This window comes from Sceloporus occidentalis, unplaced genomic scaffold (genome assembly GCF_023333645.1).
Source record: "Sceloporus occidentalis isolate IW3139 unplaced genomic scaffold, rSceOcc1.0.p SCAF_21, whole genome shotgun sequence".
Classification (NCBI taxonomy): Eukaryota; Metazoa; Chordata; class Lepidosauria; order Squamata; family Phrynosomatidae; genus Sceloporus; species Sceloporus occidentalis.
In genome coordinates, this window is record NW_028317001.1 from 758,451 (window position 1) to 786,334 (window position 27,884).

At 39.6% G+C, this 27,884-nt stretch overlaps 1 protein-coding gene and 1 long non-coding RNA gene across 2 annotated transcripts; both read right to left on the reverse strand.

Annotated features, from left to right (window-relative positions):
• Positions 1-10,716: 10,716 nt before the first annotated feature.
• On the reverse strand, positions 10,717-12,848 carry LOC149301316 (uncharacterized protein F54H12.2-like). Its single transcript, XM_089484268.1, has 2 exons — positions 12,563-12,848; positions 10,717-11,867 (listed from the first exon to the last, which is right to left on the reverse strand). Exons 1-2 carry the CDS (start codon positions 12,846-12,848, stop codon positions 10,717-10,719), a joined length of 1,437 nt encoding a protein of 478 aa, XP_089340394.1.
• A 13,154-nt stretch (positions 12,849-26,002) lies between these two features.
• Positions 26,003-27,814, reverse strand: LOC149301317 (uncharacterized). The gene is made up of 3 exons (XR_016272197.1): positions 27,636-27,814; positions 27,153-27,347; positions 26,003-26,230 (listed from the first exon to the last, which is right to left on the reverse strand). It is a non-coding gene; the product is annotated as an uncharacterized LOC149301317 (long non-coding RNA).
• Between the last annotated feature and the right edge of the window lie 70 nt (positions 27,815-27,884).

Consider the following 27,884-nt stretch of genomic DNA (forward strand, 5'->3'; position numbering starts at 1 on the left):
CAAGGCAATTTTACAATATGTAGAAACTGTAATTAAACAAAGACATCTTTCTATGATTTGTAAGGAATAAAGTCCTATATACTGATTGTCTTGAAATAAAAGTCTTGAAATAAAGGCCATTTTGAAAAGCACATTGCAGTTTTGCCTCATTCTCCAAAAATGTTTTTGCCATGGGTTGTCAGATCTGTTTTTGGAGATAAGATTTCCAAAAAGAATGGACCTGTCTTTTGAAATGACATAGGAGACCCTCTGTTTTCCCCAGGAAAACACAACAAAATGAAATGATGTTTGTCCAGTATGTGTTTGTAACATAAATGCGCAAGGAAGGATGTGCAAGAATCTTGACCATTTGTAACAGGGTCTCTTAAATTTATGGCAGGATCTTCTTGAATGTCTGTTTCCTACATTTTAAAGAATCACCACAAGGGATGTTTAATTTTGAGTTATACATATGGTGTGTAAGATAATTTTGAAAAGTAGTGGTCAAATCCTATAAAAAGAGAGGCCTTTTCGGGTTTAAACACAGCAAGTTCCTCGACACTTGACTGTCTGCAGAAAGGTGCTTCGTCTTAAATATACATCTGAAAATTGGGTAAGTATATTTGCCTCTTTCCCTCTCCCTCTCTCTATTTTTCTCTTTCTCTCTGTGTTGCTTTGTTAAAAGTGGTCTCTTCCAACTCTATGATTCTATGATTCTAAGTTTTATAAAAGGTGTCCATGCAGTAACTCTAAAACATAGACAGGACCTGTTTGTGTTTCTCTACTATATGTATGTGTTTCACTAAAATTCATTAATGTGTTTCATAAAAATTAAGTCTGCAAAGATACTTTGCCCCCTCTCTCTCTCTCTCTGTGTGTGTGTGTGTGTGTGTAAAAACATTTTTCTTTTATTCTCTGCTTATTTAAGAGCTGTTTTTAAAGTGCAATGTATTTCATTTAAATTAAGTGTTATTTTGTATAAGGATATTTTTGCCTCTCTGTGTGTTATGCCTAGGTAACAGAACTTTTCTTGTTTCTCTGATTTTGCATTCTGTGTGTCTCTTCTGAGCTCTACAGGCACTCTGTGTGTGCTTAGACAGAGTGACACTGTCTCAGCCTTTTTGTCTCTTCCTCCACTTGAATGTTGTTTCTGCATCCTTCTCTGACAAGCACAGTCTATCTGTCTATATCAAAAGAGGGGCTTGTGAAGGAGTGAACCCTTCCTCCTCTCATCTTTGCTAAAGGCTCTTTGTCTCTGTGTAACTTGCTCCTTTCTGTTTAAATCATTATTATTATTGTATGTGTAATTTTGCTTTCCCATGTGTTGTTCTTCTTAAAAGTTTTTCTAAAATGTGTTATTGCAATAACCCTGTGCAAATATATATATATATATATATATATATATATATTCTGTTAAAGTTAAAATTTCAAAGTTTAAAACATGGGTTTATTCTGAGGCACCCCCCCCCCCCCGATGTTAAAATAACACTGTTCCAAGCATTCATTCTCCCTACATTTTTTTTTAATGAAACAAAATATATCTTGCATTATCAATTTAGTCAGATCAATAATAAACCATAGACAGGTTTTGTGTCATTATGATTATTTGCCTAACTGTTTAAAAGTGTAAACTTTGGCTTTTAACCTCTCTTTCTGTGCTGCTATGATTTAAATAAGTATCATCATTATTATAATTATTACTGTGTGTGTGTGTGTGTGTAACTTGCTCCTTTCTGTTTAAATCATTATTATTATTGTGTGTGTGTGTGTTCATGCATATATATATATATATATATATATATATATATATTCTGATTTAAGGAATGTTTTTAAAGTGCAATGTGTTTTATTTAAATATTTCATTTAAAGGTTTTAAATCACATGGCCCATGCTGATTGAAATGAAAATGTTGCCCTTACACATTCAATATTAGACAGTTTGAAAAATAAAATATAGTGAGGGTGTATTCATTCATTGTCTTCTGATCTAAGTGCCCCTCATCTGTGTGTGTGTGTGTGTGTGTGTGTGTGTGTAAAAATAATTTTCTTTTACTCTCTGCTTATTTAAGAGTTGCTTTTAAAGTGCAATGTATTTCATTTAAATTAAGTGTTATTTTGTATAAGGATATTTTTGCATTCTGTGTGTTTTTTCTGAGCTTTACAATCCTCAACTAGCACTCTGTGTGTGCTTAGACAGAGTGACACTGTCTCAGCCTTTTTGTCTCTTCCTCCATTTGTATGTTGTTTTTTGCATTCTGTGTGTATGTTGTTCTTGTTAAAAGTTTTATAAAATGTGTTCTTTTATTAACTCTGTGCATATTTATATTTCTTTTCATTTATTTTCTGATTTAAGGGATGCTTTTAAAATTAAGCATTCAAAGAGTTTTTCTTTTTTGCAAAGGAACAATGGTTTTATGAGAGAGGCACACCGCCTGCTGTCGGGCCAAATTCACCACAAACACACATTCTTTGTTTTTTACAAAATGACACTGCGCATGATCCCTGGATGTGTACTAACATGTCTCAACATGTTACCCTGAAGATAAGAGGGCGTCATTTCCCCAGGGTGTGACCCAGGAGATGTCCTTGTACATTCAGTGGGACACTACGCGGTTTCTATGCACTGCTGTTGGTAAAAATGTTGTATATGCTTTTCAGATTTATCTCAAATCTTCTGAGACATACATTTTGAAACAAACGCCATGGCATCATCAAAACAAACAGGTAAAGAGGTTTTCTTTCCAAGGTTAACCTTGGAAAATTACAGAGGTCCCAAGATGTGCCTGATGCTAAACTGCACCCCTCCTTTCCTATTAGGAATGGGCATAGAAAAGGCTTGTCAATATGTGGACAGTGATGATTCCGATTTCGGTAAGTTATATTTATATATTTTATAGGAGGAGGGTTAAGGTGTATTATAAAGAACTTACTAATGTGCATCAGTTCTTGCAGCGGGCATCTCTAAACCTCTAAGCACGCCATGAAACCAAGTGAAAATTAAATGATTCTGGCGCGTGTTTTTGAAGACTATCATATATTTCATTTAAAGGTCTGGCTCATTGCATTATTATTATTATTTATTTAATTATTTATTTTCCATGCTTTTTCAGCAGGCAGCTCTAAACTTAAGGACACCATAAGGACAAGTGAACAGGGAGATTTGAAGAATGCAGGTGGGTGTGGGTTTAAGGATATAACATGTATAGTCTCTGAAAGGTCTATGTAATTGCATTATTATTATTATTATTAATATTTATTTTCCATGCTTTTTCAGCAGGCAGCTCTAAACTTAAGGATGCCATAAGGACAAGTGAACAGAGAGATCTGAAGAACGCAGGTGTGTGCGCGTTTAAGAATATAACATGTATAGTCTCTGAAAGGTCTAGTTCATTGCAATATTATTATTATTATTATTTATTTATTTCCCTTGCTCTTTCAGCAGGCAGCTCAAAGATTCTGGACAAGAACTCCATTGAAACTCTGACACCAAGTGGAAAGAAAAGAAAGATTTTTTGGTGAGTATGTGCATTTAAAATCATTATTACTGTACTTGAAATGCCCAATATTTCTTTTACAGGAAAAGATATAATGAGGGAAAAACACCATTTAAATGGTTGCTCTTTCCATGTTTGAATACAGTGTGTGCTACAAATGGAGTAGGGACCCTATTTACTGATACCTTTCTTCTTCTTCTTTAGACAATAAAGTTCAAAAGGGAGAAGACCCTGAGAGCAGACCTCCCAAGAGACAAAAACATGATGAGGATCTTCTTAAAGAATTTGCTTTCAAGTATAAGACAATATATGACTGTTTTATTCATTTACAAAGAGCCGCACAGCAAATGCGGATACATCGCGACACGTTGAATAGGCTTGCAGCTAATTCACAGTGTACACGTGCAGATCTGGAGGCTATTGTGAAGGCCATTAAAAAATACTGTAACTATGTGGTCTGTGGTGACACACCTTTGAAAATGTTCAAGTAGGTGGGGGAAGTTCTAATTGTCAAAAGGGCAGAAAAAGAAAAAAGTCTATCAAAGAAATGAAGTATTGGAGAAAAAGAGCTATTAAAATATTAAACAGGGCAAGAAAGACACTGGTTACATCTAGGAAGGGAGCAAAGAAAAAATGTAAACATAGGGCTTCTCAGGCTGCTGTACAACATTCTGAAGGTTTAGGGGCGCCTCCTGCACCTCCCACTCCTCCACGCCCACGCTCACCTCCACCCCCACCACCAAACAGCCCCGAAGCTGCACCCTTTCCCCCGACCCCACCCCCCTCACCCCCTCCAGTTCAGCCGCTGCCACGCCCTCCAGGCCTGCCTCCAAATAACCTCCAAGGTGAACACCAAAATCTACTTCCAACACCTCCTCCATCTCCAGACCTCCCCCCAGCACCTCCCACCCCTCCACCCCCCGCCCCTCCCACCCCTCCACCCCCCGCCCCTCCTACCCCTCCACCCCCACCCCCACCCCCACCTCCAGAAAATCATGTCTTTGCAGAAAGGGTTAGAGGTTGGGAATGGTTTAACAGGAGGTATCAGGCTATCAATATTGCAGAAGAATTCCGATTTGTCAATTTAGAACATATCAGATCATATTCAGAGGCTATAGCTGCTGTCCATCAGGCTATCCAAGAGGTTCTGGATCGGGCAATTTTTAGAGCGGGGCCTGGGGATTTTATCCAACTAAGACTACAAGATGCAGGTTTAGCAAACCCTCTGTTTTCAGTGCAAAGAGTCAGGGATCTTATGAATGCTGAGGATTTTTTATCTCACATAAGTAACCTCCTGCAGAGTAATATGGACATCTGTGCACAGGGAACACTCCGATTGGTTATTACTATTGTGCGAGCTCCTCAAGGAGGGGGCCGTTCCAGATCTATAGATTCTATACCTTACAGCTCAATTATTGCTAAAAAGAAGCAGCATCTGGTGGATCCTACTAACTTAGGCACTAATTTATGTTTTGCTGCAAGCCTTGTGGCAGTAATGGCTAAGCAGGTTCCCACAGATGTAGAAATGCTGAGAGACGCTGCTAAATTACACCAAGAGCTGGGATGGTCTGACCAGAAAAAAGTATCCCTTAGTGATATTTCATTTGTTGAAGAGCATTTAAAGTGTAACATCCATGTTGCCCTTTACTCTGACAAGGGCTGGGGGCTTTTTAAGACACAGAAAATCCAATATCCAGAAACATACACGGTTTTGCTACATGAAGATCATTTTTATGGGGTCCTCAATGTGAAAGGTCTCTTTGGGAAGAGGAATCTCTGTTTAATATGTAATACTTTAATTTCTCACAAACATTCATGCCTTTCCTATTGCAGAATGTGTAAAGAACGTGATTGTGCTTCTAAAGTAGATGAAATGGAAAGATGTTTTAGGTGTAAGTTGAACTGTAGATCCGGGGCCTGCTTAAGGAAGCACAGAAAACTAGCCTTGGAAGAAAAAGTCAGATGTGACCCTAAAACGTTTTGTGAGAAGTGTGGCCGTTATGTCACATTTGACCATGATAAAAGTGAATGTAGAGGGGTGCTGTGCACACTTTGTTGGGGTCCTATCCTAAAGGATACTAAACATCTGTGCTACATGCACCCTATAAAATACCCAAAAACATCAATCCAGTATATTTTTTTCGATATTGAGACCCACCAGGGTACAGGTGTCCATGTTCCTAATTACTGTTTTGCCAAAGCCTTTGAGGGGGAAACTGTGGAGTGTTTAAAGGATGACGGGGGAATGAGTAAAAAGAAGAATAAGGGTGGTAAGAAAGGAAAAGCTAATCATGCAAATCTGTGTGATGAAAATGAGGTGTTACAGCCTGAGTGGGGCCCTGCAGGACAGACTTGGGAATTTAAGGGGGAGGGTTGCATGTCTGAGTTTATCAAGACATTCATAACTGATGGCAAATTTGGGGGTACCACGTTTATAGCCCACAATTCGAAGGGGTATGATTCCTATTTTGTCCTCCAAGAATTGGTCAAAGAAAAGGTGGATGTTGATATTATTGCTCAAGGGGGTAAACTGATATGTGTAAAAGTGAAAGGTGTAGATCTAAAATTCATTGATTCACTTAGTCACCTACCCATGGCTCTAGCACGACTCCCAAAGGCCCTGGGCTTTGATGAATGTAAGGGATATTTCCCTCATTTTTTCAACACCCCTGAAAACTGGAATTATGTTGGCCCTATGCCTAAACCTGAGGATTATGGTGTGGAAACCATGATGCCTGGGGCAAAGGAGGCTTTTTTAGCATGGTATAAAGACAACAAGACAAAAACCTTTGACATGCAGAAAGAGCTGGCCTTTTATTGCCAGCAAGATGTCAATATTCTGGCACAAGCTTGTACCAAATATAGACATGAGATCATTAATCTGACAAAAGTGTACAAGAAGACAGAAACAGGGGAGAAAGGATGGGTAGCCATAGACCCTTTACAGTACCCGACCCTGGCTAGTGTGTGTTTTGCAATGTACAAGTTTAATTTTCTAGAGGAAGATCAGATTGCAATTCCCCAGCCTGATAGGTACCATAATTATTGCAAGCGATTCTCAACCCCTGCAATCCAATGGCTTTCGTACCTTGAACACAAAGAGAACATTCAGATTCAGCATGCCCTAAATGGTGGAGAAGTAAAAGTCGGCAACTATTATCTTGATGGCTATGCTGTCATAGATAATAAAGAGACAGCCTTTGAATTTAACGGCTGTTACTGGCATGGTTGCCCTTTATGTTATTCTCCAGACGGCTGGAACTCCCTTCTGGGGAATACATTTGAGTTTCTTTACAATGCTACCCAGAAAAAGGCAGCTGAACTGAAAAGCAGAGGGTATGAGGTCCGGTCAATCTGGGAACATCAGTGGACAGCCCAGCAAAAAACAGATGAGCAGCTGAAGCAATTTCTTGCTGAAGCTGAATTTCCACCTGCCTTAGAGGCCAGGGATGCTCTCTTTGGTGGTCGTACAAACGCTATCTGTCTGTACTACAAGCCCAAAGAGGGTGAGGAAATTAAGTATTATGATTTTACCAGTCTGTACCCCTATGTCAACAAAACTAAAGTATATCCTCTTGGACACCCTCAAATCATTTATGAGAATTTTCAACCGCTCTCAGAGTATTTTGGCTTAGCCAAGCTTAAAATACTGCCCCCTCGTGGTTTGTTCTTTCCTGTTTTGCCCAGTAGAATCGGTGGAAAGCTCATGTTTGTACTGTGTGCAACTTGTGCAGAACATCGCCAGCAGGACCCCTGCAATCATACAGATGAGGAAAGGTGTTTGTTGGGAACTTGGTGTACTACAGAGCTGAATGTAGCTATAGAAAAGGGTTACAAGGTGATGAAAATCTATGAAGTGTGGAACTTTCAACGCCGGTCAGGGGGTTTATTTGAAGAATATATTAAATTACATCTTCGCCAGAAACAGGAGGCATCAGGATTTCCCCACTGGTGTGTTACTGAAGAAGACAAAAATAAATACATAGCTGATTTTGAGGAAAAAGAGGGGGTCCTTTTGCGCAAGGAAGAAATTGTTGTTAATCCTGCAAAGCGGCAGATTGCCAAGCTGTTTTTAAATTCTTTGTGGGGGAAATTTGGCCAGAGAACGAACCTGACTAACACACAGGTGGTGAGGGATCCTGATGAATTCTTCAATCTTGTATTCTCTGATGCTTACAATGTTTCGATGTTTGAGTTCATTGATGAAGAGGCTGTTTGTGTGTCCTGGAAAAACTCTGCTGACCGCATAACAACCGCAGGTAGAAAGAATGAGTTCATTGCCTGTTTTACAACAGCTTATGCTAGAACTGAACTTTATTCTTTGTTAGATAAGCTTCAAGAGAGAGTTCTGTACCATGATACAGATAGTGTCATCTTTGTGAGTAGAGAGGGAGAATGGTCCCCCCCTCTTGGGGATCACCTGGGCGATCTCACCAGTGAAATCCCCCCAGATCAACGTATCACAGAATATGTATCAGCTGGACCCAAAACCTACGGGTACAAGCTTTCGGGGGGTACAGCGTGCTTGAAGGTCAAAGGGATCACACTGAATGTTGCTAATTGTGAAAAAATTAATTTTGACAGTCTGAAGGACCTGGTGTTTGACTACACCTCAGACAGAGAGAAAGGAGGTGCTCATGAAATAGTGGTGCAGCAACAAGGGATTGTTAGAAATAAACGTCAGTGGTCTATCCACACAAAAGAGCTAAAGAAAACTCAAAGAGTGGTTTATGACAAGAGAGTGATTACTGAAGGGTTTAAGACTCTCCCTTACGGTTATTGAATATGTCTACGCGGTGGCAACACCCCTTCTCAGCTATTCTAGCAGGACCGAGCAACTGTGGAAAAACTGTCTTTGTAAAAAAGATGTTGGATAACGCTCACAGTCTGTTTTCAGTGCACCCTGAGAAAATTTTGTGGTGTTATAGCTGCTGGCAACCTTTGTACCAAGAACTGCTATGTAAATATCCTTTTATTCAATTTGTAGAGGGTATGCCTGATAATTTTGATAATGAAGATTTGTTACCCCTGAAAAAAATAAAGTTCTTAGTGATAGACGATCTAATGCAGTCTTGTGATACTTCAAATATTGAAAGACCGTTTACAGTCCACGTTCATCACAGGAATCTGAGTGTTTTTTTCATCACACAAAATATTTTCTGCAAGGGAAAAAGCTTCCGGACCATCAGCTTAAATGCAAAATACATGGTGCTGTTTAAAAATCCTAGGGATAAATTACAAATTGCAACTTTAGCTCGTCAGATGTACCCAGGGAACACTAAATTCTTCATGGAAGCCTTTGCGGATGCAACAAGCAAGCCCTTTGGTTACCTGATTATTGATCTGCAGACTAACACGCCAGAAGCTTACAGGTTACGAACGGGCATTTTTCCTCCAGACTGGCCGGTAGTATATACCATGAAGAAAGGTGCCAGTGGTTACAAAAGGCTTCAGCTTTAATTCCCACACCATAATGCTCCCACCACTCCCTTCGGGTCAACATGTCTGGGTGTGTGAAAAGAAACCTTGCGCTCTTAAAACTACTCGTTAAGATGCCCCCACCCCAGAGGAAAGCTTTTTTATGTACAGCCTCAAATGACCTGGTTGCAGCCATCTCAGAAATAGCCCTGAACGCTTTAAAAGGCAACAGTCCCTTATCTCCTCATCAGGTGCGTGTACTGAGAAAGAGGCGCCATCTTATTAAAACTCTGGGTAACAAGCGAGTCTCGCTGAGAAGGAAAAAAGTCTTGGTGAAGCAGTCTGGGGGTTTTCTTGGTCCGCTGTTAAGCTTTGCTGTACCCCTGATAACCAGCCTTTTAACTAGGCAGTAATGGAATATGCAGAAAAGATGTATTTGGTCCCTAGCCATCAGCTAGAACAGTTAAAGGGCTCATCCTCTAAGGATGAAAATATCAGAACTAAGGCCATATATACCCTGGATGCTGAGATGCAGAGGATTCTTCAAAGGACTGACTTAACAGAGTATGAAAAAGCAAAACAATATGACAGTTTGCTTCAAAGGTATTTGACTCATGTCAGACAGAAGGAAACAGAGAAAGAAAACATAAATCTAATTCTGCCTCAAATGCAACAGACCCCTGAAAACGGATTGGCCAACTCCTCTGAACCCCTGTTTCAAGAAATCCTGGAAAGCCTGCCTGCCAGATACAAGAATGCAGCAAGGGTGTTGTTAACCAAAATGAAGCAACACAAGAATATTTCTTCATGGAATGACAAAGGATCCTTTGTCTATAAAGGGGAACCTGTAGCTGGGTCCAATATGCTGGATTTAGTCAAGGGGGTTACTCAGACCCATGCTTTACCAGCCAAACATGTTCCAAAAGGCTGGGATGTTTTCATGAGGGCCATGGCAGAGCTCAATGTCCCAACGTCTGTGGTTGGGCACCATGCCAACAGAGAATTTTTGGACAAGCTAAAGAACCCCAACGATGCCACTCCGGTGCTGTTTCACACCCCCAAGACCTCCCGCAAAGCTTTGAGAAAACAGAGACAGTCTAGTACAGCTAATTGGCTCCATTTATGATTCTCCTGATGCTTTTTCAAAAAGAGAAATAAACAAGTTAAAATTATCACTTAAGTCTACGTTTTTATTTTAGTTAAAAGAAAAACACAAACAAGAAAAATTCTTTAAAATCCTTCCTAGAGGATCTATTTATTGACAAGAACGTTTATGAAAAGCGTTGCAGGTTATACATCCTTGGGCTGGTTGAAACATGTTTGGGACAAGTCTGGGCATGTATGAGACAAGCCTTGGCATGTTCCTCTTTGTTTTTACGTGTTCAACCACCATTTCATCATTTCTTTGCAAGTCGTGAGAATATAATTCTTGAATATTTTTAAGAGTCAGGCCTTTACAGCGATGCTGAAGGAAAAACACACAGTGGTAACCACACACCACAGAGTCTGAGGCTTGCACTGCCCTGGGTTGAAACCTTGTTTTACTGGCATTTTTTCTTAAAAATTTAACGATGGTTTTAGGAAAGAGCGGGTGGTCGGGAGGGAGTCCGTAGGAGTCAAAAAATTCACGGGTATTTTCTTCTGTTAAGTAGATAGCCAACCAGTGTTCTCCAGGGAGATTGTGGGGGTGAGTGTTGATGACTAGACAGACAGGTCTTTGTATCAGCTTCTCTCTAGGGAGCATGTCACACGGGAAGACTCCATAGAACGGCTTTCGAGTATAAGGATTTGAAGAAAGGATGCGGGTTAATTGCACGCTGTCCATGTTACATATAATCATACAAGACGTTTCTCCTGTGATTTATCTCTATCACATTGTCAAAAACACCATATACGATCATATTCACGGTAGTGGGCAGAGGTCTGGCGAACCGGAATTCAGCCCTCAGGTTCCCGGTTTTGATCAACGAATAATGATCTCCGCCGTCTTGGTCTGGGGTAAGGTCAAATGCAAAAAGCGTGTAACCTCTTGCATATTCGTCACGGTTGATTAAAAGAGATCGGTCTTTCATATGCTTGCCTGCTGTCTGCACCAAACTCATGTATTCCCTGACACAGTTTCCATCTTCAAAGTTGGGTTGAAATGGCTTTGTGGGGTTCTGCTCTCCATCCAAATACAGCGCAGCAAAATTGATGTCGTAATGCTTAAAGTTAAAGGGGTTCTTGTTGTAAGTTCCACTGAAGGCGTCGTTGTCCACCAAGCCTATAATCACCTGCTTGGGTAATTGACCCAAAAAGAGATTCTCCTGGTTGGTGACACGGCTGCCTCTCGGGATGCTAAACACTTTCATGCTTACACGGTCCACAGGGTATTTGGCGTTGCATGTCAGCAGAGCTTCTGCATGACCTAGCCGTACTCCCGGTGACACTCTCACCTTCTTCACAAAAAGGGACGCTGATAAAATTTGCAGTTTGTAACTGCTGTCTGCATCATCGGTCATTAAGCAGAAAGGATCTTTGTTGCGTGTGAGTTTGATTTTTACATCCACCCCATTTAGAAGCAGTTTCTCCTGAAAAAATAGGTCTGTGTGGAGATGTCCCAGCAGATCTAGTTTTCTGCTTCCACGTGTCAGGTTTGCTCGTTCAATAAAGCCGTGATTATTCCCCTCCAGATCTGCCGATTCATGCTCTCCAGCGGTATCTTTATAGAACAACCCTGTAGAGAATTGGGTGGCTAGAGTGTCTTCACTGTAGTTCAGCACAGATTCTATGAAAGCACGGTAAGGGTAACAGTTATTGCTCTGGCTGATCAGCCTATCGCCCAAAACCACATCCAGCTGACTAAAAATGGAGGCTATAGGATAGTTCACCAATCCAACTTCGGCAGTTGCAGGAATGTTTGTATTATCATCCTTAGTAATCTTACAGGTTAGATATAAGAGCGTATTATTGAGATCCATATAATCTTCACCATTTCCTGCAATGAAAAAATCTAGCGGCGCAGATTCTGTCAGAGCCGTCAAGGGGGGCACCTCAATATACAAACTTTTCTCGATACTTGTCTGTGTAGGTCCAATACTAAATAGGTCTAATTCAGATTTTGTGCATTCTTCAGATCCGCTGTGGATAAAAGCCATGGTTTTAGTTTAAAATATATCTCTCTTAGACTGTGCGCGAGGCCGACTCCTCCTCTTCCTTACAGCTCTCCGCTTCTGAGTTTTCTTTCTGCTTACACGTTTTCTTTTAAGGGCTCGGGGAGGTCCTATTAACCTCACCCGTGATGCTTTTCTTTTTTGACGATGCCTTCTTTGAATATACATCAGGCCTGAGCCTTCTTGTGGAGTTGTGGGTTTCATTTTATTCATAACTGCCTGAGTAACTTCACCGACCACATCTGTAGCAATATTCTGCATGGCTGTTTTAACATGGGGTTTCATCATGTTCAGACCTCTTTTCAAAAGTAGACCTGCTTTTCTGAAAAGGCTTCTGAAAATCCCGCCAAGCCCAGATCCGTACATTACAGGGGTTCCATGGTACCCTGGAAGACCGTTACCGGCTTGGACCCTGTAATAATCTCTATAAAGGGCAGGGTCACCATATGTTTTCACAAATACCATCTTTAAAGCTTCAGTATTCTCCTGGGGCGGAAATGTAGTTTCACAAGCACCTTACCCGAGCGAAATGGCACTTTTTTGTTCTGGTCCGACTTTATCTCAATGGTGATGGTGTCAATGTGATGCTTACTTACAGGGATGTAGTGAGGCTTATCATAAACAATATTGACACATTCGTCGCTCTGTCCACGTACAGGGATGCAGCGCAACAGTGGGACATAGAAGTCTCCCACGATCTGATGCTCCACTATATCGGTGTACACATATAAGGTGTTGAAACCAGCTGTGATGTCTGCTTTGAAGGGGGGAGTTTTGGTATGACGGTTGGGTACTAATCCTAACATGTTAGCTAGTCTCCCTCCAGCCTGGATTGTGTATGGTCCATTTGTTTTAAGTCTAACCTTTCCGGTCACACGGTCATAATGAAGAAGCGCTTCAGGGGGGTCAGGACCTCTTGATAGCTTACTTGCTGTTCACCGCTATGATCTTTGGAATAGCGGTATATAAATAAAACAAATTATTATTATTATTATTATTATCAGGTTGTTCATAATTTCAAGAAGTACAGGGAGCTCAGAATAATACCCCCGTTGCAGAATGAAGGACCATTTCTTGGTCTCATTGGCAATTTCAAAAGGTGTATTAGTATTGAGATTATTCCAAGTGTGCGGGTACTGTATCTCAGCGAGCCCTACTTCCCACTCCCCGGGAAGTTCCAGGGCTCTTGCTAAAGAGATAGTAAAGCACGAAATTGTGTTCTGTGGAAAAACGGATGCGCTGCTATTACTAGGGAGCAAGATATAAAACCCACTCTCTCCCATTTCCCCCCACCTCTACACAGGTTCACCAACTTCAGAAGCAAGCACCCAACTGTTGAATTTGCTAGGCCAGCCTAACCATTTCACTAGGTATTGTTTTCTCCTACCCCGGCCTTTAGCGTCTAGTATTTTTTCAATCCTGTACGCTTGATCCTCTTTGACATTCACCTTTTGTAACTCTTCAGGGTAAAAGCTTCCAACAACAGGCTCCTCAAGATAATCTTTCAGCAGGTACACAGGTCTCTTTGCAGTTAGGATGACCTGGTCAATAATAAATACTTCTGTGGTGAAATTCTGTTCATATCCTTTGGCAAATATGCCCTTGCTTTTAGAAACCCTCACATGGTCTCCTTTTCTAAGGAGCGGATGCTCCTTTTCTGTTTTGATAGGGGCCCCATATACTGTTTTCCACACGGCTAGAGCATTAGAATCATTGACGTCTGCAGGCCTTGCTTTGATTGTTCGATGAAAACTCTGGTTATAACTTTTTAGAAACAGGGGAAGCATGTCAATATAGGTAAAGGTATTTTTAGCTGTGAAATACCTCCACATCTTTGTTTTTAATGTTCTATTAAATCGTTCCACAACCCCTGCTTTGACTTCATTATTGGTGACAAAATGGTGAATCCCATGATGTTTTAATAGGCTAGTCACAGATTTGTTTAGAAATTCACGGCCCCGATCCGTTTGTAATTTGGCAGGCTTTCTTCCGCTTTGGCTAAAAATAGTGTTAAAAGCACCGGCCACTTCTTTACCAGTTTTGTCCTTTAAAGCCAAAGCCCAGGCAAATTTAGACAGGATATCTATTACTGTTAAAATGTACTTGTAGTCTCTGTTATACTTAGACAACTGTTGCATATCAACCAGATCAGCCTGCCATTGAGAATCCACATTAGACACAACTGTCTTGTTTCTTTTAAAATGCATTTTGGCAGGTCTGTGTAGCGTATAGGCATCTTGGCCAGAAAGCCATTGGGACACCTCCTCTCTTTTAAGATTTTTGTTCTGTATTTTGGCTTCATGAAGTAGGGCATTCACACCCCCAAAGCTCCCAGTTCTCCCTGGAGAATAATATATATCACCCAGAATTTTTTCATGCCCTCCCATTTTCAACTCTAAGGTAAGTATGAACACACTCATGTAATACAAACAACATTTTATTGGTGGAAAGATTAGAAACATATCTACACCTTAGGGATGGGGGAAAGATTTAGGGGCTGTAGACTCTTTCCAGCCTGGTTCTCAGCACCGTCTGCTTGTAGGTCTTCATCCTAAGCCAATAAAGAGAAATAAGAAACGTTTTATTCTTTTAGCAGACAACACACTTGTCTCCCAAATGATAACCAGCCCACTAACTTTTTTTTTTTTTAGATTTTATTAACTTACCGTTAAACTGTAGTAGCCAGAATCCATGCTTTCATTCATAGTTTCTTCCGCATGGGAAGGCTGTGGTGGGTCACGATCTCCCTCTTCCATGACCTCTTCCATCTGAGCGGCGGGTTTCGAAAGTCCTGCGCCATCCAGTTCATCAGGGCTCTGTGGAGTGTCGGGTACGTCCTTCTTCTCCTTCTTCTGGAGAATGGATTTTAAATTGCAAGCGCAATCACACTCGAGTTCTGAGGAATCGTCAATGAAATCCATAATGTTGGGTGTCTTTTCAGGCTCTTTGGATTCCTTTCTAGGCCAAATATTCAACGGTACGGGAGGGTCACTAAAGCCCACAGGCCCCTGGTAGTTTGGCCAGGATGTTATTCTGGTGGTTTTGATTCTCCGGTTTGTAGAAGGCGCTGCAAACCGCAGAGGGGTGCTCGGCGTCTCCATGCTGTCTCCGCAGAACGTGTCTGGGCATGCATAGAATGGCCGCTTCTCGATACAGGCTAGAGCTCTCTTCAGCCAGCCTTCTGGTTGGCTAGCGTGGACCACGTGGCTCTCCTGAGATCAAACCATTGGTCAGGGGGGCACGTGACCTCGAGGGCGGGGGTGAATGGGAACCCTTGGGTCAGGGGAGGGGTCAAGGGCAGGGCCAAAGGGTCATAAATCATTCTTGGGGCATGGTCAGGGGCGAGGCTAAAGGGTCATTAATCATTCTTGGCGGGAGGATTCATGGGCGGGGCCAAAGGGTCATCAATCATTCTAGGGGGCGTGGTCAGGGGCGGGGCTTAAGGGTCATAAATCATTCAAGGGGGCGGGGCTTAAGGGTCATCAATCATTTTTTGACAGGAGCTACCCCTATATACTACTCATGCACCATAGTGTTTAGGTCTTCAGGTTCCAAGAAGGGACGCAGTTGGCGTATCAACCAAAGCTGATAACAGGCACTCTTGGCCATCCTATCTATCTGAGCTGACATCTGGAGCAACGGATTCAAGAGCACCCCTAAACTGCAAAGACAGTCCTTTAGGGGAAGTGTGACTCCATCCAGGACCGGTTTACAGACCTCCATACTGAGAATAGTACCTCCAACAATACACACCTCCGTTTAATCTGAATTCAGTTTCAATCTGTTTTTCCTCATCCAGCCCATTACTGCTTCAAGACATTCATTCAGAGGGAGATGCCTTCTTTAGTTGACACAAAGATACCTCTGGATGTCATGAGCATACAGAAAGCACCTGCCCCATGCCTCCGGATGAACTGGAGGTAATGGGCTGGATGAGGGAAAACAGACTCAGCCTGAATCCAGAGAAAACGGAAGTACTTGTGATAGGTTCTCCTGGTCCTGGGAAGGAGGTTTGTCCACCAGTCCTGAATGGGGTCACGCTCCCTGTGAAGGACTCAGTTCGCAGTTTGGGGGTGCTTCTTGACTCCTTGCTTCACCTGACTCCTCAGGTGGATGCGACAGTTAGCAGCACCTGTTATCAGCTTCGGCTGATACGCCAGCTGCGTCCCTACCTGGACCGGGGGGACCTTGAAACAGTAGTACACGCACTGGTAACCTCTCGACTCGATTTCTGTAATGCGCTCTACATGGGGCAACCCTTGTACCAAACTCGGAAGCTGCAGTTGGTTCAAAATATGGCTGCCAGACTGGTCACTGGCAGCTCCAGGGCCAGCCACATAACACCTGTACTAGCAGATCTGCACTGGCTGCCAATTCGCTTCCGGGCACAATACAAGGTGTTGGTTGTTACCTATAAAGCCCTATATGGCTTGGGCCCAGAGTACTTGAAGGACCGACTCTCCCCATACAATCAGCCCCGCACTCTCAGATCTCGTGGGGAAAAACTTTTGAGTGTTCCCAAGACAAGATACGCAGCGACTGCGCAAAGGGCTTTTTCTGTGGTGGCCCCGCAGTCTTGGAACGCTCTCCCTGAGGAGCTCCGCTTAGCCCCCTCCCTGGAGTCATTTAAGAGAAACCTTAAGACTCATTTATTTCGTCAAGCCTTCCCTCACATGTCCTGACTGTTTTGCTCCTGCATACTATTTATTGTATTTTTATATTGTTTTATTATTTTGATTGATTAATGATGGATTTTAATGATATATAGTAGTATACGATTCTTTTTTTATGAAGGACTTTAGCTGTTAATTTTGATTTTTAAACTCTGATTTTTATTGTATTATATTTATAACCTGTATCGTATTGTATCTTATTCTGTTTGTAAACCGCCGTGATCATAGGAACGGCGGTATATAAATAAATTTCAATCAATTTCAATCAATCAAAAACTCTCTTGGCGGTTTGATGTAGATGTTGACTAGCATTGGGGATAGGATGGCACCCTGGAGAACGCTGCATTTAAGATCCCTCATAGAGGAGCAACTGTCCCCAAGCATCTCCATCTGGAATCTGCTGGAGAAATAGGACCGGAAGCATTGCAATGCAGTGCCCCCGATCCCCAATTCCCTCAGGAGTTCCAGAAGGATGCCATGGTCAATAGTATCAAAAGCCACTGAGAGGCCCACTAGCATCAACAGGGTCACACTTCCCCTGTCGATACTCAAACGGAGATCATCTAAGGTAACCATAGCAATCTTGACTCTGTATCCCATCCTGAAGCCAGGTTGAAATGGATCTAGGTAATCTGTTTCATCCAAGACTGTTTGGAGTTGAAGAGAAATGGAAGACGGGAGACCGCTCTGTAATTCTTCATGTCCAAGGGATCTGGGGAGGGCTTTTTCAGAAGCAGCCGTATCACTGCTTCTTTTAAGCAAGATGGAAAATAGCCCTCCCTAAGAGATGCATCTATGATATATCTCAGGTGAGTCCTCAAAGCATCTCCTCCTTGGATGACCAGCCATGAAAGGCAAGGGTTGAGAGGGCAAGTTGTCTTCTTCACACTTCCAAGGAGCTTGTCCCCATCCTCAGTACTCACAGATTCACAATGATCCAGTATGATCTTATTCACAGAGTCACTGGAATGTCTTTACTGTGTTTATTGTTGAGGTATGGAGCAGCATTGAAAATGTTCAGATGTGGCAGAGAAGCTAATGGACACTCGCTGCTCTTAACCAGGAATTGGTTGCAGCTGTGGCTCCAGACAGCAGGGGATTGTCCAAGATTGTGGCGGAGTGTGCCAGAGAGTAGCACATAGCACTTGTGTAAATATGCTGTGACATCTGGAATGATGGACAGTAATCCAGGTAACACAGGAAATTGTACAGGAAGGGGTTGAGCTAGATTGCCACATGGCAAAAGTGTATATAAGCTCAGATCATCATTGTACAGTGTGGGTTTTGTAATTGGTGGATGGGGTTGGTCTAGCTCTCGTGTATGTTTTGCAACCAAAAATAAACAGTGCCTCTTGGAGAAAAGCCAGCCTACGGTGCTTTAATCTAGCAGTTGTGTTTCCTGGCAAAGCTCCAGTCTGCCAGTTTGTCTATCTACTCACAAGCTTCCAAGATTGCTCTGAGTTCACCTCTGCATTTTCTCCCAACATTTATACTCTCATTGTTTAATCCAGTTTTAGTACTGGGATCGGGGGGGATTGATTTCTTTTGGATTTGATTGTAACCTCGATGTATTTTATTGTTTAAACCAGCACAGATTCTCCTTCATAGAGCGGGCTAGAAATAAATCTTTTCTTATTATATTATGCTGGCATCCAAGTCGGCTCGTATCTCGTGTGTGTGTTTGCCTTTGCTGTTCTTATGGCTGGGAATGGAGCTGAGGAATGAGGAGAGAAGAAAGGGTCCGTTTTGTGCAAATTCACAACTTCTGCGCATCAAAGAGTCCAGTCTGTTGAAATAGTGTGGTGGAAATATTCCTTGTTGAAATAAAAAACTATAGAAAGATGGAGTCACCTTTGTCAGCCAGAGAGATGGTTTTTGAAATAAAGGCTTGGAGTTTAGAGAAACTAGAGCAAAGGAATAAGGAGTGCATCTTGACCTGGATGGAAGCTGGCACCAGTAAAAAGACATAACATAAACTACTGAGATAAGGACACATAGTTGACATTCAGAAGCAAGGTTAGGAGGAAGGCTACAGGAGGGGGTAAGGAGTGATGATGCAGTTTTAATGTATGCATGTATTTCTGTTCTGATTGTAAGAATTCTGGATGTTTAAATTGTAATTAGCCAATCAGGTGTATTGAAGAAGCTTCTTTGTCTTGAATAATATAAAAAGAGCCATTTTGTCTTGTTCGGGGTCTCAGCTTTTGGAACTTGAATTCCACTGAGTTCATTGTTTTCCTTTGTCGACAACTGGAAATAAACTTATGGATTTTCAATTACTAGGTCCTCTTGCCAATCCTATTGCTCTGCCAATCCTAGAAATTTAAGTTTCCTGAAATTTCTGTTACATATTTGGCGAGCCAGCCAGGAGTAAAGGCAAGCAAGAATTGGCAAAGAGTGGAAGAACTTATCTTCCTGCAGGCTCTATGTGTTTTTGGCATTGAGCGGACCCTTGTGAGAAGGCCCTGGCGCCATCCAACATTTTGATTGGAACGGCTGAACATAAGGATTGGCTCAGTGGTAGGAACAGAGTTTAGCCTATGTGAGACCACTTAGTAATTTGAAAATTCACTGGGGGGAAAAGGAAAGGGAAAAAATAGAAAAAGAATCATCTCTTCAGGAACAGGTAAAGTATAAAATACAGGGAAAAGTGCACTAAAAAGGGAGCCTCGTTGACCGGTCCCAATCTTTGGATGCGAGTGGGAGAAAGGACCCCCTCCCTGTGTTAGCTGAGCCAGTAGCAAAGGTTCTGCCCAGAGAAGCCTTCTTGCCAAAACTCAGGAACCGGGCCCCTAGGGAACATAAGCAAGGAACTGGGAACTGAAAGGAGGTAGATTGTGGTGTAAGTATGGATTGCCAAAGTGTGGGATCAGTGTGGAAGTATAAGGCACTTGCTCAGTTGTGCTGGGGTAGTTAATCTACTGATCTCCAAGTGCCAATAAATTGTTTTACCTTTTGTGTGGTGGCAAACCTTTCCCTTCTGTGGTATTTTGTTTTAAATAGCTAGAAGTTAGGTGCTGGTGGAGAGTTGGAGGAGAGCATTGGTCTATTGTGAGTATAAATTATGGTTGTGATATTTTGTTTCATTCTGTCTGGTTGTGGTGGAGGCTCCAGTAAAGACTGTTGAGTTCCAGTAAAGAGTAAAACGTGGGTATATAACGTGTGGAATTTGTCTGTATGTAGTGTCTGAGGTTTGTGGGTTTTGCAATCTGTCCAGTGTGTACTTTTAAATCCTAATCCTATAGTGTTTGCGCCTGTTGAAATTGTGCTTGTGGTCTTTTGTTGTTTTGTGTCTAAGGATGGCTGAGGAAGGTAAAACTCCTTTGGATTACATGGTTGGTCATTTTGATGAATGTTTTAGGAAAGGCATGGGGAAACGTTTGAAAAAGGAGCGATTAATCTTTTTGTGTAAAGATGTTTGGAGTCAGATTTTGCGAAATTGGCCGAGAGAGGGTAGTATAGACATTGACATTGTCTTGCAGTTGTATTCTAAAACATTGGAGCCAGAAAGAGGGTTACTCAATGATTATTTGTATATTTTCTATTGGTATAAGACTGTTTTAAAAAGCCCACCTGGGTTGAATAGTTGCAGAGAATTGGTGTTTAAAAAGGATGAGAGATTAACTAGTATTAAAGAAGCTGTGTTCAAGATTCAGATTGATTTGGCCCAAATTGTGGAAGAGATAGAAAAGATAGAGAGAGACTCTGCAGAGAGAGGTGCAAATCAGGGAAGAAGGCCCCCACATGACAAGAAAAGAGGGTTTTGAATTAGCTTTGTGTGTTAGACAGTGGCCAGGAGCAACCTAGAGGTAGAAACTTGTTGTTTGGGGAAATTGAAATTGTTTAAATTATAAAAATTGGAAATTGCCTTTGTGTATATTGTAGATAAATTTTGGAAAATTGGTGTTTTAACTTGAAGTTTTTATGATTTTAAATGATCAGTGCCTTTGGGAAAGTTCTGCCCTAAATTTGAATGTATACCCATTTAAAGCCAAAGGAAAATCTAAATTGAATATTAAGCCTGTGCCTTCCCAGAGACATTGCAAATTCTTTTGTCGGTGAAAGTTTTAAGAAGATGGGCAGAAATAAGTGCTTTATAGTGGGGGTGTTGTTATGGCATAGTAATCATAAAATAGTGAGTTTTAAGCTTAGCCAGTAAGCTTCAGCTGTGGCCTGATTTTGTGAACTGGACTGTGGTTGGAAGTTATCTAAGAGTGGAGGAAATTGTGAGAAACATAAAAGAAAGTCTTTGAAGGTATGAGGATGTGAAAATGATGGTGTGTGAAAGGAGAAAGCTTAAGCATAATGTTTTGGAAAATGGTTGGAAAATGTTTACAGAGGAAAGTATAAACAAGGTTTGAATTGAAATTGAAGGCTCAAGAATGTTGCAGAAGGTTTGAGTATGTTTAAGTGGCTGAGAAAGATTTAGAAATGGGTTTGGTGCAGATGGACAAGTGGTTTGAGTTCTGGCTGGAGTTAGAGAGAGAAAGGGGGGTTAGGGAAAGCCCACGGTTTGCAGTTTAAAACTTTTCCTTTGGCTAAAGCTAAAGCAATAGTAGAAGCTATGTTGGAAAGAAAACCTGGAATGGAGTTTCGTGTTGCCAATCTGGTGGCTTTCACACCAACATGGGTACTTTTCAGAGCCTTTGGTGTGATTTTGGTGATTGGTTTTAATAGTAATTTTGAAAGTTAAGTATTTGGTGAGTTTTGGCCAAACGTTTGGGGAATTATCTTCGAGGCTTGTTGGCTACACTGTTTGTGAGAGGTTTTTTCCTGGCTGTGGCTAAAGGAGATGGAGCAGCAGCACAGCGTTGTAAGTTGTAAGTTCAAAGCTTGTTTTAAAAATTTCTCTTCCCCTCTGGCTGAGATTTTTGTAGACTATTTTTAAAGGCAAAGGATTTTTTCCCCTTAAGTTCATAGAATAGATGTTGTGCTTTAGACTTAGATGAACAAATAGTAAATGTCTTGTTAAGGGTGATCTATGAAGATGCTTGTTAAAAGAGATTGCATTAAGAGGGTTTGTTTTTCTTTGAGTGGGAAGTGTGTGTGTGTTTGTAGAGAGAGTTCATATCACATGAATAGCAGCCAGACTGGATTCTATCTGACCAGAGAATGCAAGCTTGTCTTTGATATTTTTAAATTTACAGGCAAGCAGCTTTTTGCTCAATGTTTTGTTTTTATTTTCTGGCCTCAAGATGCTCTCATGGGTTTTTAAAATGAAGTTTAAGTTGTGCCTTTGGGAATTTATATATGTTTTTTTAAATGCAATTGTTTTTCATTGTGCTTTTTGGATTTTAAATTATTGACCTGCAATCTTCTGATTGGCAATCCAGCTAAATTATTTTTCCAATTAAAGTTGATAAGATTAGTGTGTTAGGCCTGAATTCTTTTGAAGCCTGGGGAAAAGTTAGGATGTTTTGGTTTTGTAAGGCTACAGCTGTGCTAGGCTGAAACAGTTCTTGCAATCATGAGCATTCGCCTGAGGTCATGCAAACCTGGTTAGAATTGGTTTATTTTTTTATTTTTTGAGTTTTAAGTTGTGATCCATGACTTTCCTGGCCTATTCCCTGGCCTATTGAATCTTCGCTTTTTCTGAATATTGTGTGCTTGTTTTGTACTTATTTCAACTGCTAATTTTTGAGGCCATAGCTTTTGTATTTTTGAGCTCAAAGATGCCTGCAAAGCCTTGCCAATGTCATGTTAAAATGGCTTGTTTTAAATCATTTTTTGTTCCTGGTTTTAATTTTTAATTTTGCTCTTGAATATTTTGATTTGTTTTGATTCTTGATTATTGACTGCAATAATTTTTTTTTGTTTTAAATTTCTGGCCTAAAGTTTTTGAAATGATTTTTTGTTATAACAGACGCTGAGAACTATTTTTATATTTTTAAGTTTTGAGAATGGCCCATCCAAGAGGTTTTTGTATATTGTTTTAGCTTGAATTTTTATTTTTATAATATCTAAATGTATTTTTGAAAGCACCCGAAGTTTCTTTTTGTGATTTTGGAACCCAGAGATCCAGAATATAATTGTTATATTCTGGTTAATTAGTGATTGTCAATTTGATTTACACTCATTGAAATTTATAATTTTTGTTATTTTGAAAAAATAACATGGCGAGCCAGTTGATCCTATGTTGAATTATTATGTGGTTCTGGAATGGAATAAGGAACGATATGAAAGTATTAAAGAGATTGGTATTCTATTATATTGTAGCAAGAGAAAATTTGGAAACACTTTACAAATTCAAATTCTGGTTTCCACTGCCAGACGTAATCAAAATTAATCAAGTTAAATTCAAGCCAGCATGTGTGAAATCGTATCCTAATTCCAAGCTAGAATATATCATTTTGGCCTGAGAGGAGTGACTAAAAAAAAGAGCATCAACTGATTTTTTGAGTCTTGAGTAAAAAGCAAAGAAGTCACTCTATCATAGTTTTGTTTTTCCTGTTCCCTGTTCTGTTGTCAAACTGTTGTGGATTCAAATGAGATAAAGCTGTGAGTACATTGGGTCAGAGTTAAAGTTTCATATTCAGTATGTACATGTAAATGCAGTCTGTAAAATTAAGGTTACATATGTATTAAAAAAAAAAAAGCATTCAAAAGGTCCAAAGATGCAGGCATAGATAAAAACCTAAAGCATAAAGAGCTCAGAATGACCCAAGAATGATCCAGGGATCTGTTGTTAGTTAGAGTTAGCAGTGAGACATAAATTCTAGAAGAGAAATATCTTAGCAAAGCCTATAAGAGGGGAGTTAATGAAATGTGGCTAAAGTATACCTTTAATATATTCATAACATTCTAATAACTTGTCAATTAGTATTTTTCAGGGTTTTTTTGCTTTTCCTTTGCCTGGGAAAAGGGGGGGCACAGACAAGAGGAACGAAGTTTAAGCCCCACTTACAACCGGAAGCTGAGTGGGCTCTACTTCGCCATCAATCAAGAAAAGCTAGGCTGCACCTTTCCAGGACTTCAGGTGCTCTACGCCAGCTCCTCTGAAAGAAAGATATCAAATGCTCTCTATCACCCCTTTTCTCTTTTATGATTTCCTATATGTTTGTTATAAGTGATTACACAAAAATAATAAAAAGAATACACATACAGGTGCATGTCCCATTTTCACACCCCGGAAGCTGAAATGGGCACCACCTTGGACTTCAATCAAGTTTGAGCTGAAGCTCCATCAAAATATTATTTTTTTCAGAGACATTGCCTCTTTTTCTTGTCTATATTCCTTGTTTGTGTTCTCTATTCATGTTTCTGTTTGTTGTCTGAGGTTTTTATAAGTGATTAATGCTAAAAGTGATAAAGTTCAATCATACATATTCTCAAATCAAATCACATCCCAAAACATAAGCCTACATATACATGCACATATGTTCCTGACATAAGCAATAACATATGATTTTCACAATAAAGTTAATAAAGCAACCCTATTGAAAAGAAGAAATAAGGTCATCAAGCTCCATGATCAAAGACATAATTGTGTTTGTCGTCAGGATTCCTATTGTTAACTGTGGAATTGGCATGAAATTCAAGTCAAGCATGGTAAGTTTTTTCTCAGGACGCTCTTTGAAAGGAGGGAGACCTTTATACATCTGGAGATAGTCTTAAAGTGTGAAGGCCAGATCTATTCTGATTAAATGGCATTACACAACAAGAGCTATTCCATAGTTATCTCCCTGAGGAAACGTGAGATGGAAGATGCCCCTGGAGTGGAGGAACATCTGAAACATGGTGGCACCCTGGGCATTCCTATTCTGTTATGAGAGTAGTCCAGAGAAGCATAGTAACAGTTGCTTGGCAAGAGTCTGTAACCAGGCTAAAAATTATAGTTTCTCAATGAGAGGTGATTCTGACAGCAGATACAATATTCTTTATAGTGGAGTTTTCCTATTGAATCATGAAACAAATACACAATACATCACTATTAGAAGATTACTTTGGTGGCAAGAGTAAACTCCAGAGAATCAAAAGTGTCAAAGGGTTAAAAGCAATGAGAATATGTGTGTTTAACTAATGCTATACACTGTCTTTCTGAAATTGGACCGACTGGAAGATGTTATTGCCTGGTGATGGTAAGAATATTAATATTTTGGTAACTGCTAGACAGGTTTGTTTTGTTCTGAGTTTAGAGTGTCATATAAACATAGTTAATAGTTGATAGTATCATGCAATATGAATATTGATGAAACATCAAAAGGGGGGAATGTGGTGGAAATATTCCTTGTTGAAATAAAAAGCTATAGAAAGATGGAGTCACCTTTGTCAGCCAGAGAGATGGTTTTTGAAATAAAGGCTTGGAGTTTAGAGAAACTAGAGCAAAGGAATAAGGAGTGCATCTTGACCTGGATGGAAGCTGGCACCAGTAAAAAGACATAACATAAACTACTGAGATAAGGACACATAGTTGACATTCAGAAGCAAGGTTAGGAGGAAGGCTACAGGAGGGGGTAAGGAGTGATGATGCAGTTTTAATGTATGCATGTATTTCTGTTCTGATTGTAAGAATTCTGTATGTTTAAATTGTAATTAGCCAATCAGGTGTATTGAAGAAGCTTCTTTGTCTTGAATAATATAAAAAGAGCCATTTTGTCTTGTTCGGGGTCTCAGCTTTTGGAACTTGAATTCCACTGAGTTCATTGTTTTCCTTTGTCGACAATTGGAACTAAACTTATGGATTTTCAATTACTAGGTCCTCTTGCCAATCCTATTGCTCTGCAAATCCTAGAAATTTAAGTTTCCTGAAATTTCTGTTACACTGGTACACACGGATATGTTATTTTAAATATCTCTTCTATTTTATAGTGTATCTTGTACCAGAATCTTTTATTTTTAGAACAGGACCACCACATATGCAAATACTGTCCAGTGTTTCTTTGGCATTTCCAACACGTGTTATTACTTAACCTATACATTTTTGCAAGTCTATATGGTGTATAATACCACCTGTTGGAAACCTTTAAATAACTCTCTTTTAGATTTTGTGCAAGAGTAAACTTATTCGTTTTTCTCCATGCGTTTTCCCAATCCTCTAAAGCTATAGGGTGACCTATCTCTCGGGACCATTTAATCATATTTGTTGTGATTGTTTCCTGTTCCGTATTTCTGCTTAACAATAATTTATATAGTTTTGATATTTTGCCTTTGTCTTTTTCCCATAACAGTTTGTCCAATTCGTTCGTATCCTCAGCTTTCTCTTGACACGTCTAAAAACCCCGACATCCTTATTTTTCAGCTCTGAAGAAGCCTCTTTGTAGGTTGAAGAAAAATCTTCCAAAACAGAAATAAGCCTCATAAAATTAGCATTTGTTTTTTCAAAATACATTTCCTTCCAATTCATCTCTTTAATAGCCGATCATTGCTGTTTTCAATAATCATTTGTACATTCTCTTTGGAACACTGAATCAATTGTTCACACATTTGAACACAGGCCGATTTCTCGTTTCTTCTTTTAATCATCGCTAATTTCTCCTGCGGGGTTAAGCTTTGCCTTTGCCTGGCAACGTAAGTGGCTGTAAATATAGAAACACTTCAGATAGTAAATTCCTGCATGTCAACAGAATTTTAATATGTTTAGTAAGATAATTTAAATAAATATTTAATTAAACATTAACTAAGAAAATGAAAATTATTTTGAAATATTATCATGCATCTTTTTAAGATATATGTAATGTAATGTATATATTGCTTACATTCATTAAGAATACTGATAATAAATAAATTTTGTATTATATAAATATCAGGAATATACATAAATAAAAATATAATAAAAATATATAAATATAATGTTAAAAAACTTAGTATATCAGAAATTAATGAAATAATAATTACAGTACAATAAAATAGAAGAATACATCCAGCCAAATGTATAATTTCAAAATGAGTATTTAAAGTATTAAAGTTGTACCTGAAAAAACATACCTGCTATGTTAAACGTAGGTTTTTATTTGATATATTTGATATATCCGATAAAAGTAATACTAATCTAATTTTATATATATATACACTCATATATATATATATATATATATATTTATATATATATCAAATAAATATACATTATATGTATGAATACAATATATATAGTATATGTATTATATACACATATATTTATATATCTAGATTTTATATATATATATATATATATATATATATATATATATATATATATTGAAATAAGAGAAACATCACCATCTTTGCCATTTGTTACAGAATCCTTTTTGAGGCTAAAGAACTACTAGTAAACTTGCTTCAGTGTTGCTCTATGAAGTTTGTCCTGCTGCCTCCTGTCAGAGATAGCTAGACAAGTTTTCCAAACTAACACACCCAGCCTTACGGAGCACCTCTGAACCCATGATTCATGCAATAAATGATCATCACCATGAACAGATCTAGAAACAATAGTGAGCAGCAGAAAATAGGGGTAATTCTCACCACTGGGTTTCACTGGTTGCAGATTGGGAAATTCACATTCATTATCTTCATCTTCAGGACACATATTTACATCTTGGCTATCCTTATGCTGAACATTTGCATTGCTGTTATTTTCAATGTTTTCTCCTATTTGAGTTAGGTCAATGTCATCATTAACTGGTGTCAAGTTGAGCAGAATTGTCCCTGCTTGTGCTTCTGCAAGATGTGCAGCAAAAAATAATTAATATAATATTAATAATAATAATAATATAATAGCAACGTCTTCCTTTTAGAATTTATTTTAATCAAGTATAAGTTTTTTTCTATGCATAATAAAATAAGGACATCATTTAATATATTACTTTGAAATTACTGTGTAATGTTACTGTGCAATAAGTAAAATATATAGAAATATATATATATCTATGAGAAACCTATTGTTGCCTAAAATAAAGTGTTGAAAATGAATTAGGATTAACAGGAATACTAAATGATAAATCTTACCTTGTGAAAATAAATCTTCTGAACCAGCACTGGTGCTCAAATCATCACTTGGCTGGGTATCAGGTGGCATTTCCATAGGTTCATCTGTGTCCTCAAGATGCCTGAACTCAAGGCGGTTCCCACCAGCAGCTCTTTTTGGCTCCACAGAGGCGTCACCAGCAAATATTTCCTCCAGTTCCTTAAAAAATGGGTTATGGCTCCCATACCACTTGTTCTAGATAGTTGAGCAGCTTTTTTATAAGATCTCTT

What these genes read in the sequence shown, in the direction of transcription:
- LOC149301316 (XM_089484268.1), bottom strand. Translation starts at nt 12,848, where the DNA reads ATGTTAGGATTAGTACCCAACCGTCATACCAAAACTCCCCCCTTCAAA. An exon ending in AAAAGTGCCATTTCGCTCGG is followed by an intron (nt 11,868 to 12,562) that starts GTAAGGTGCTTG and finishes TTTTCATTGCAG; the next exon opens with GAAATGGTGAAGATTATATG.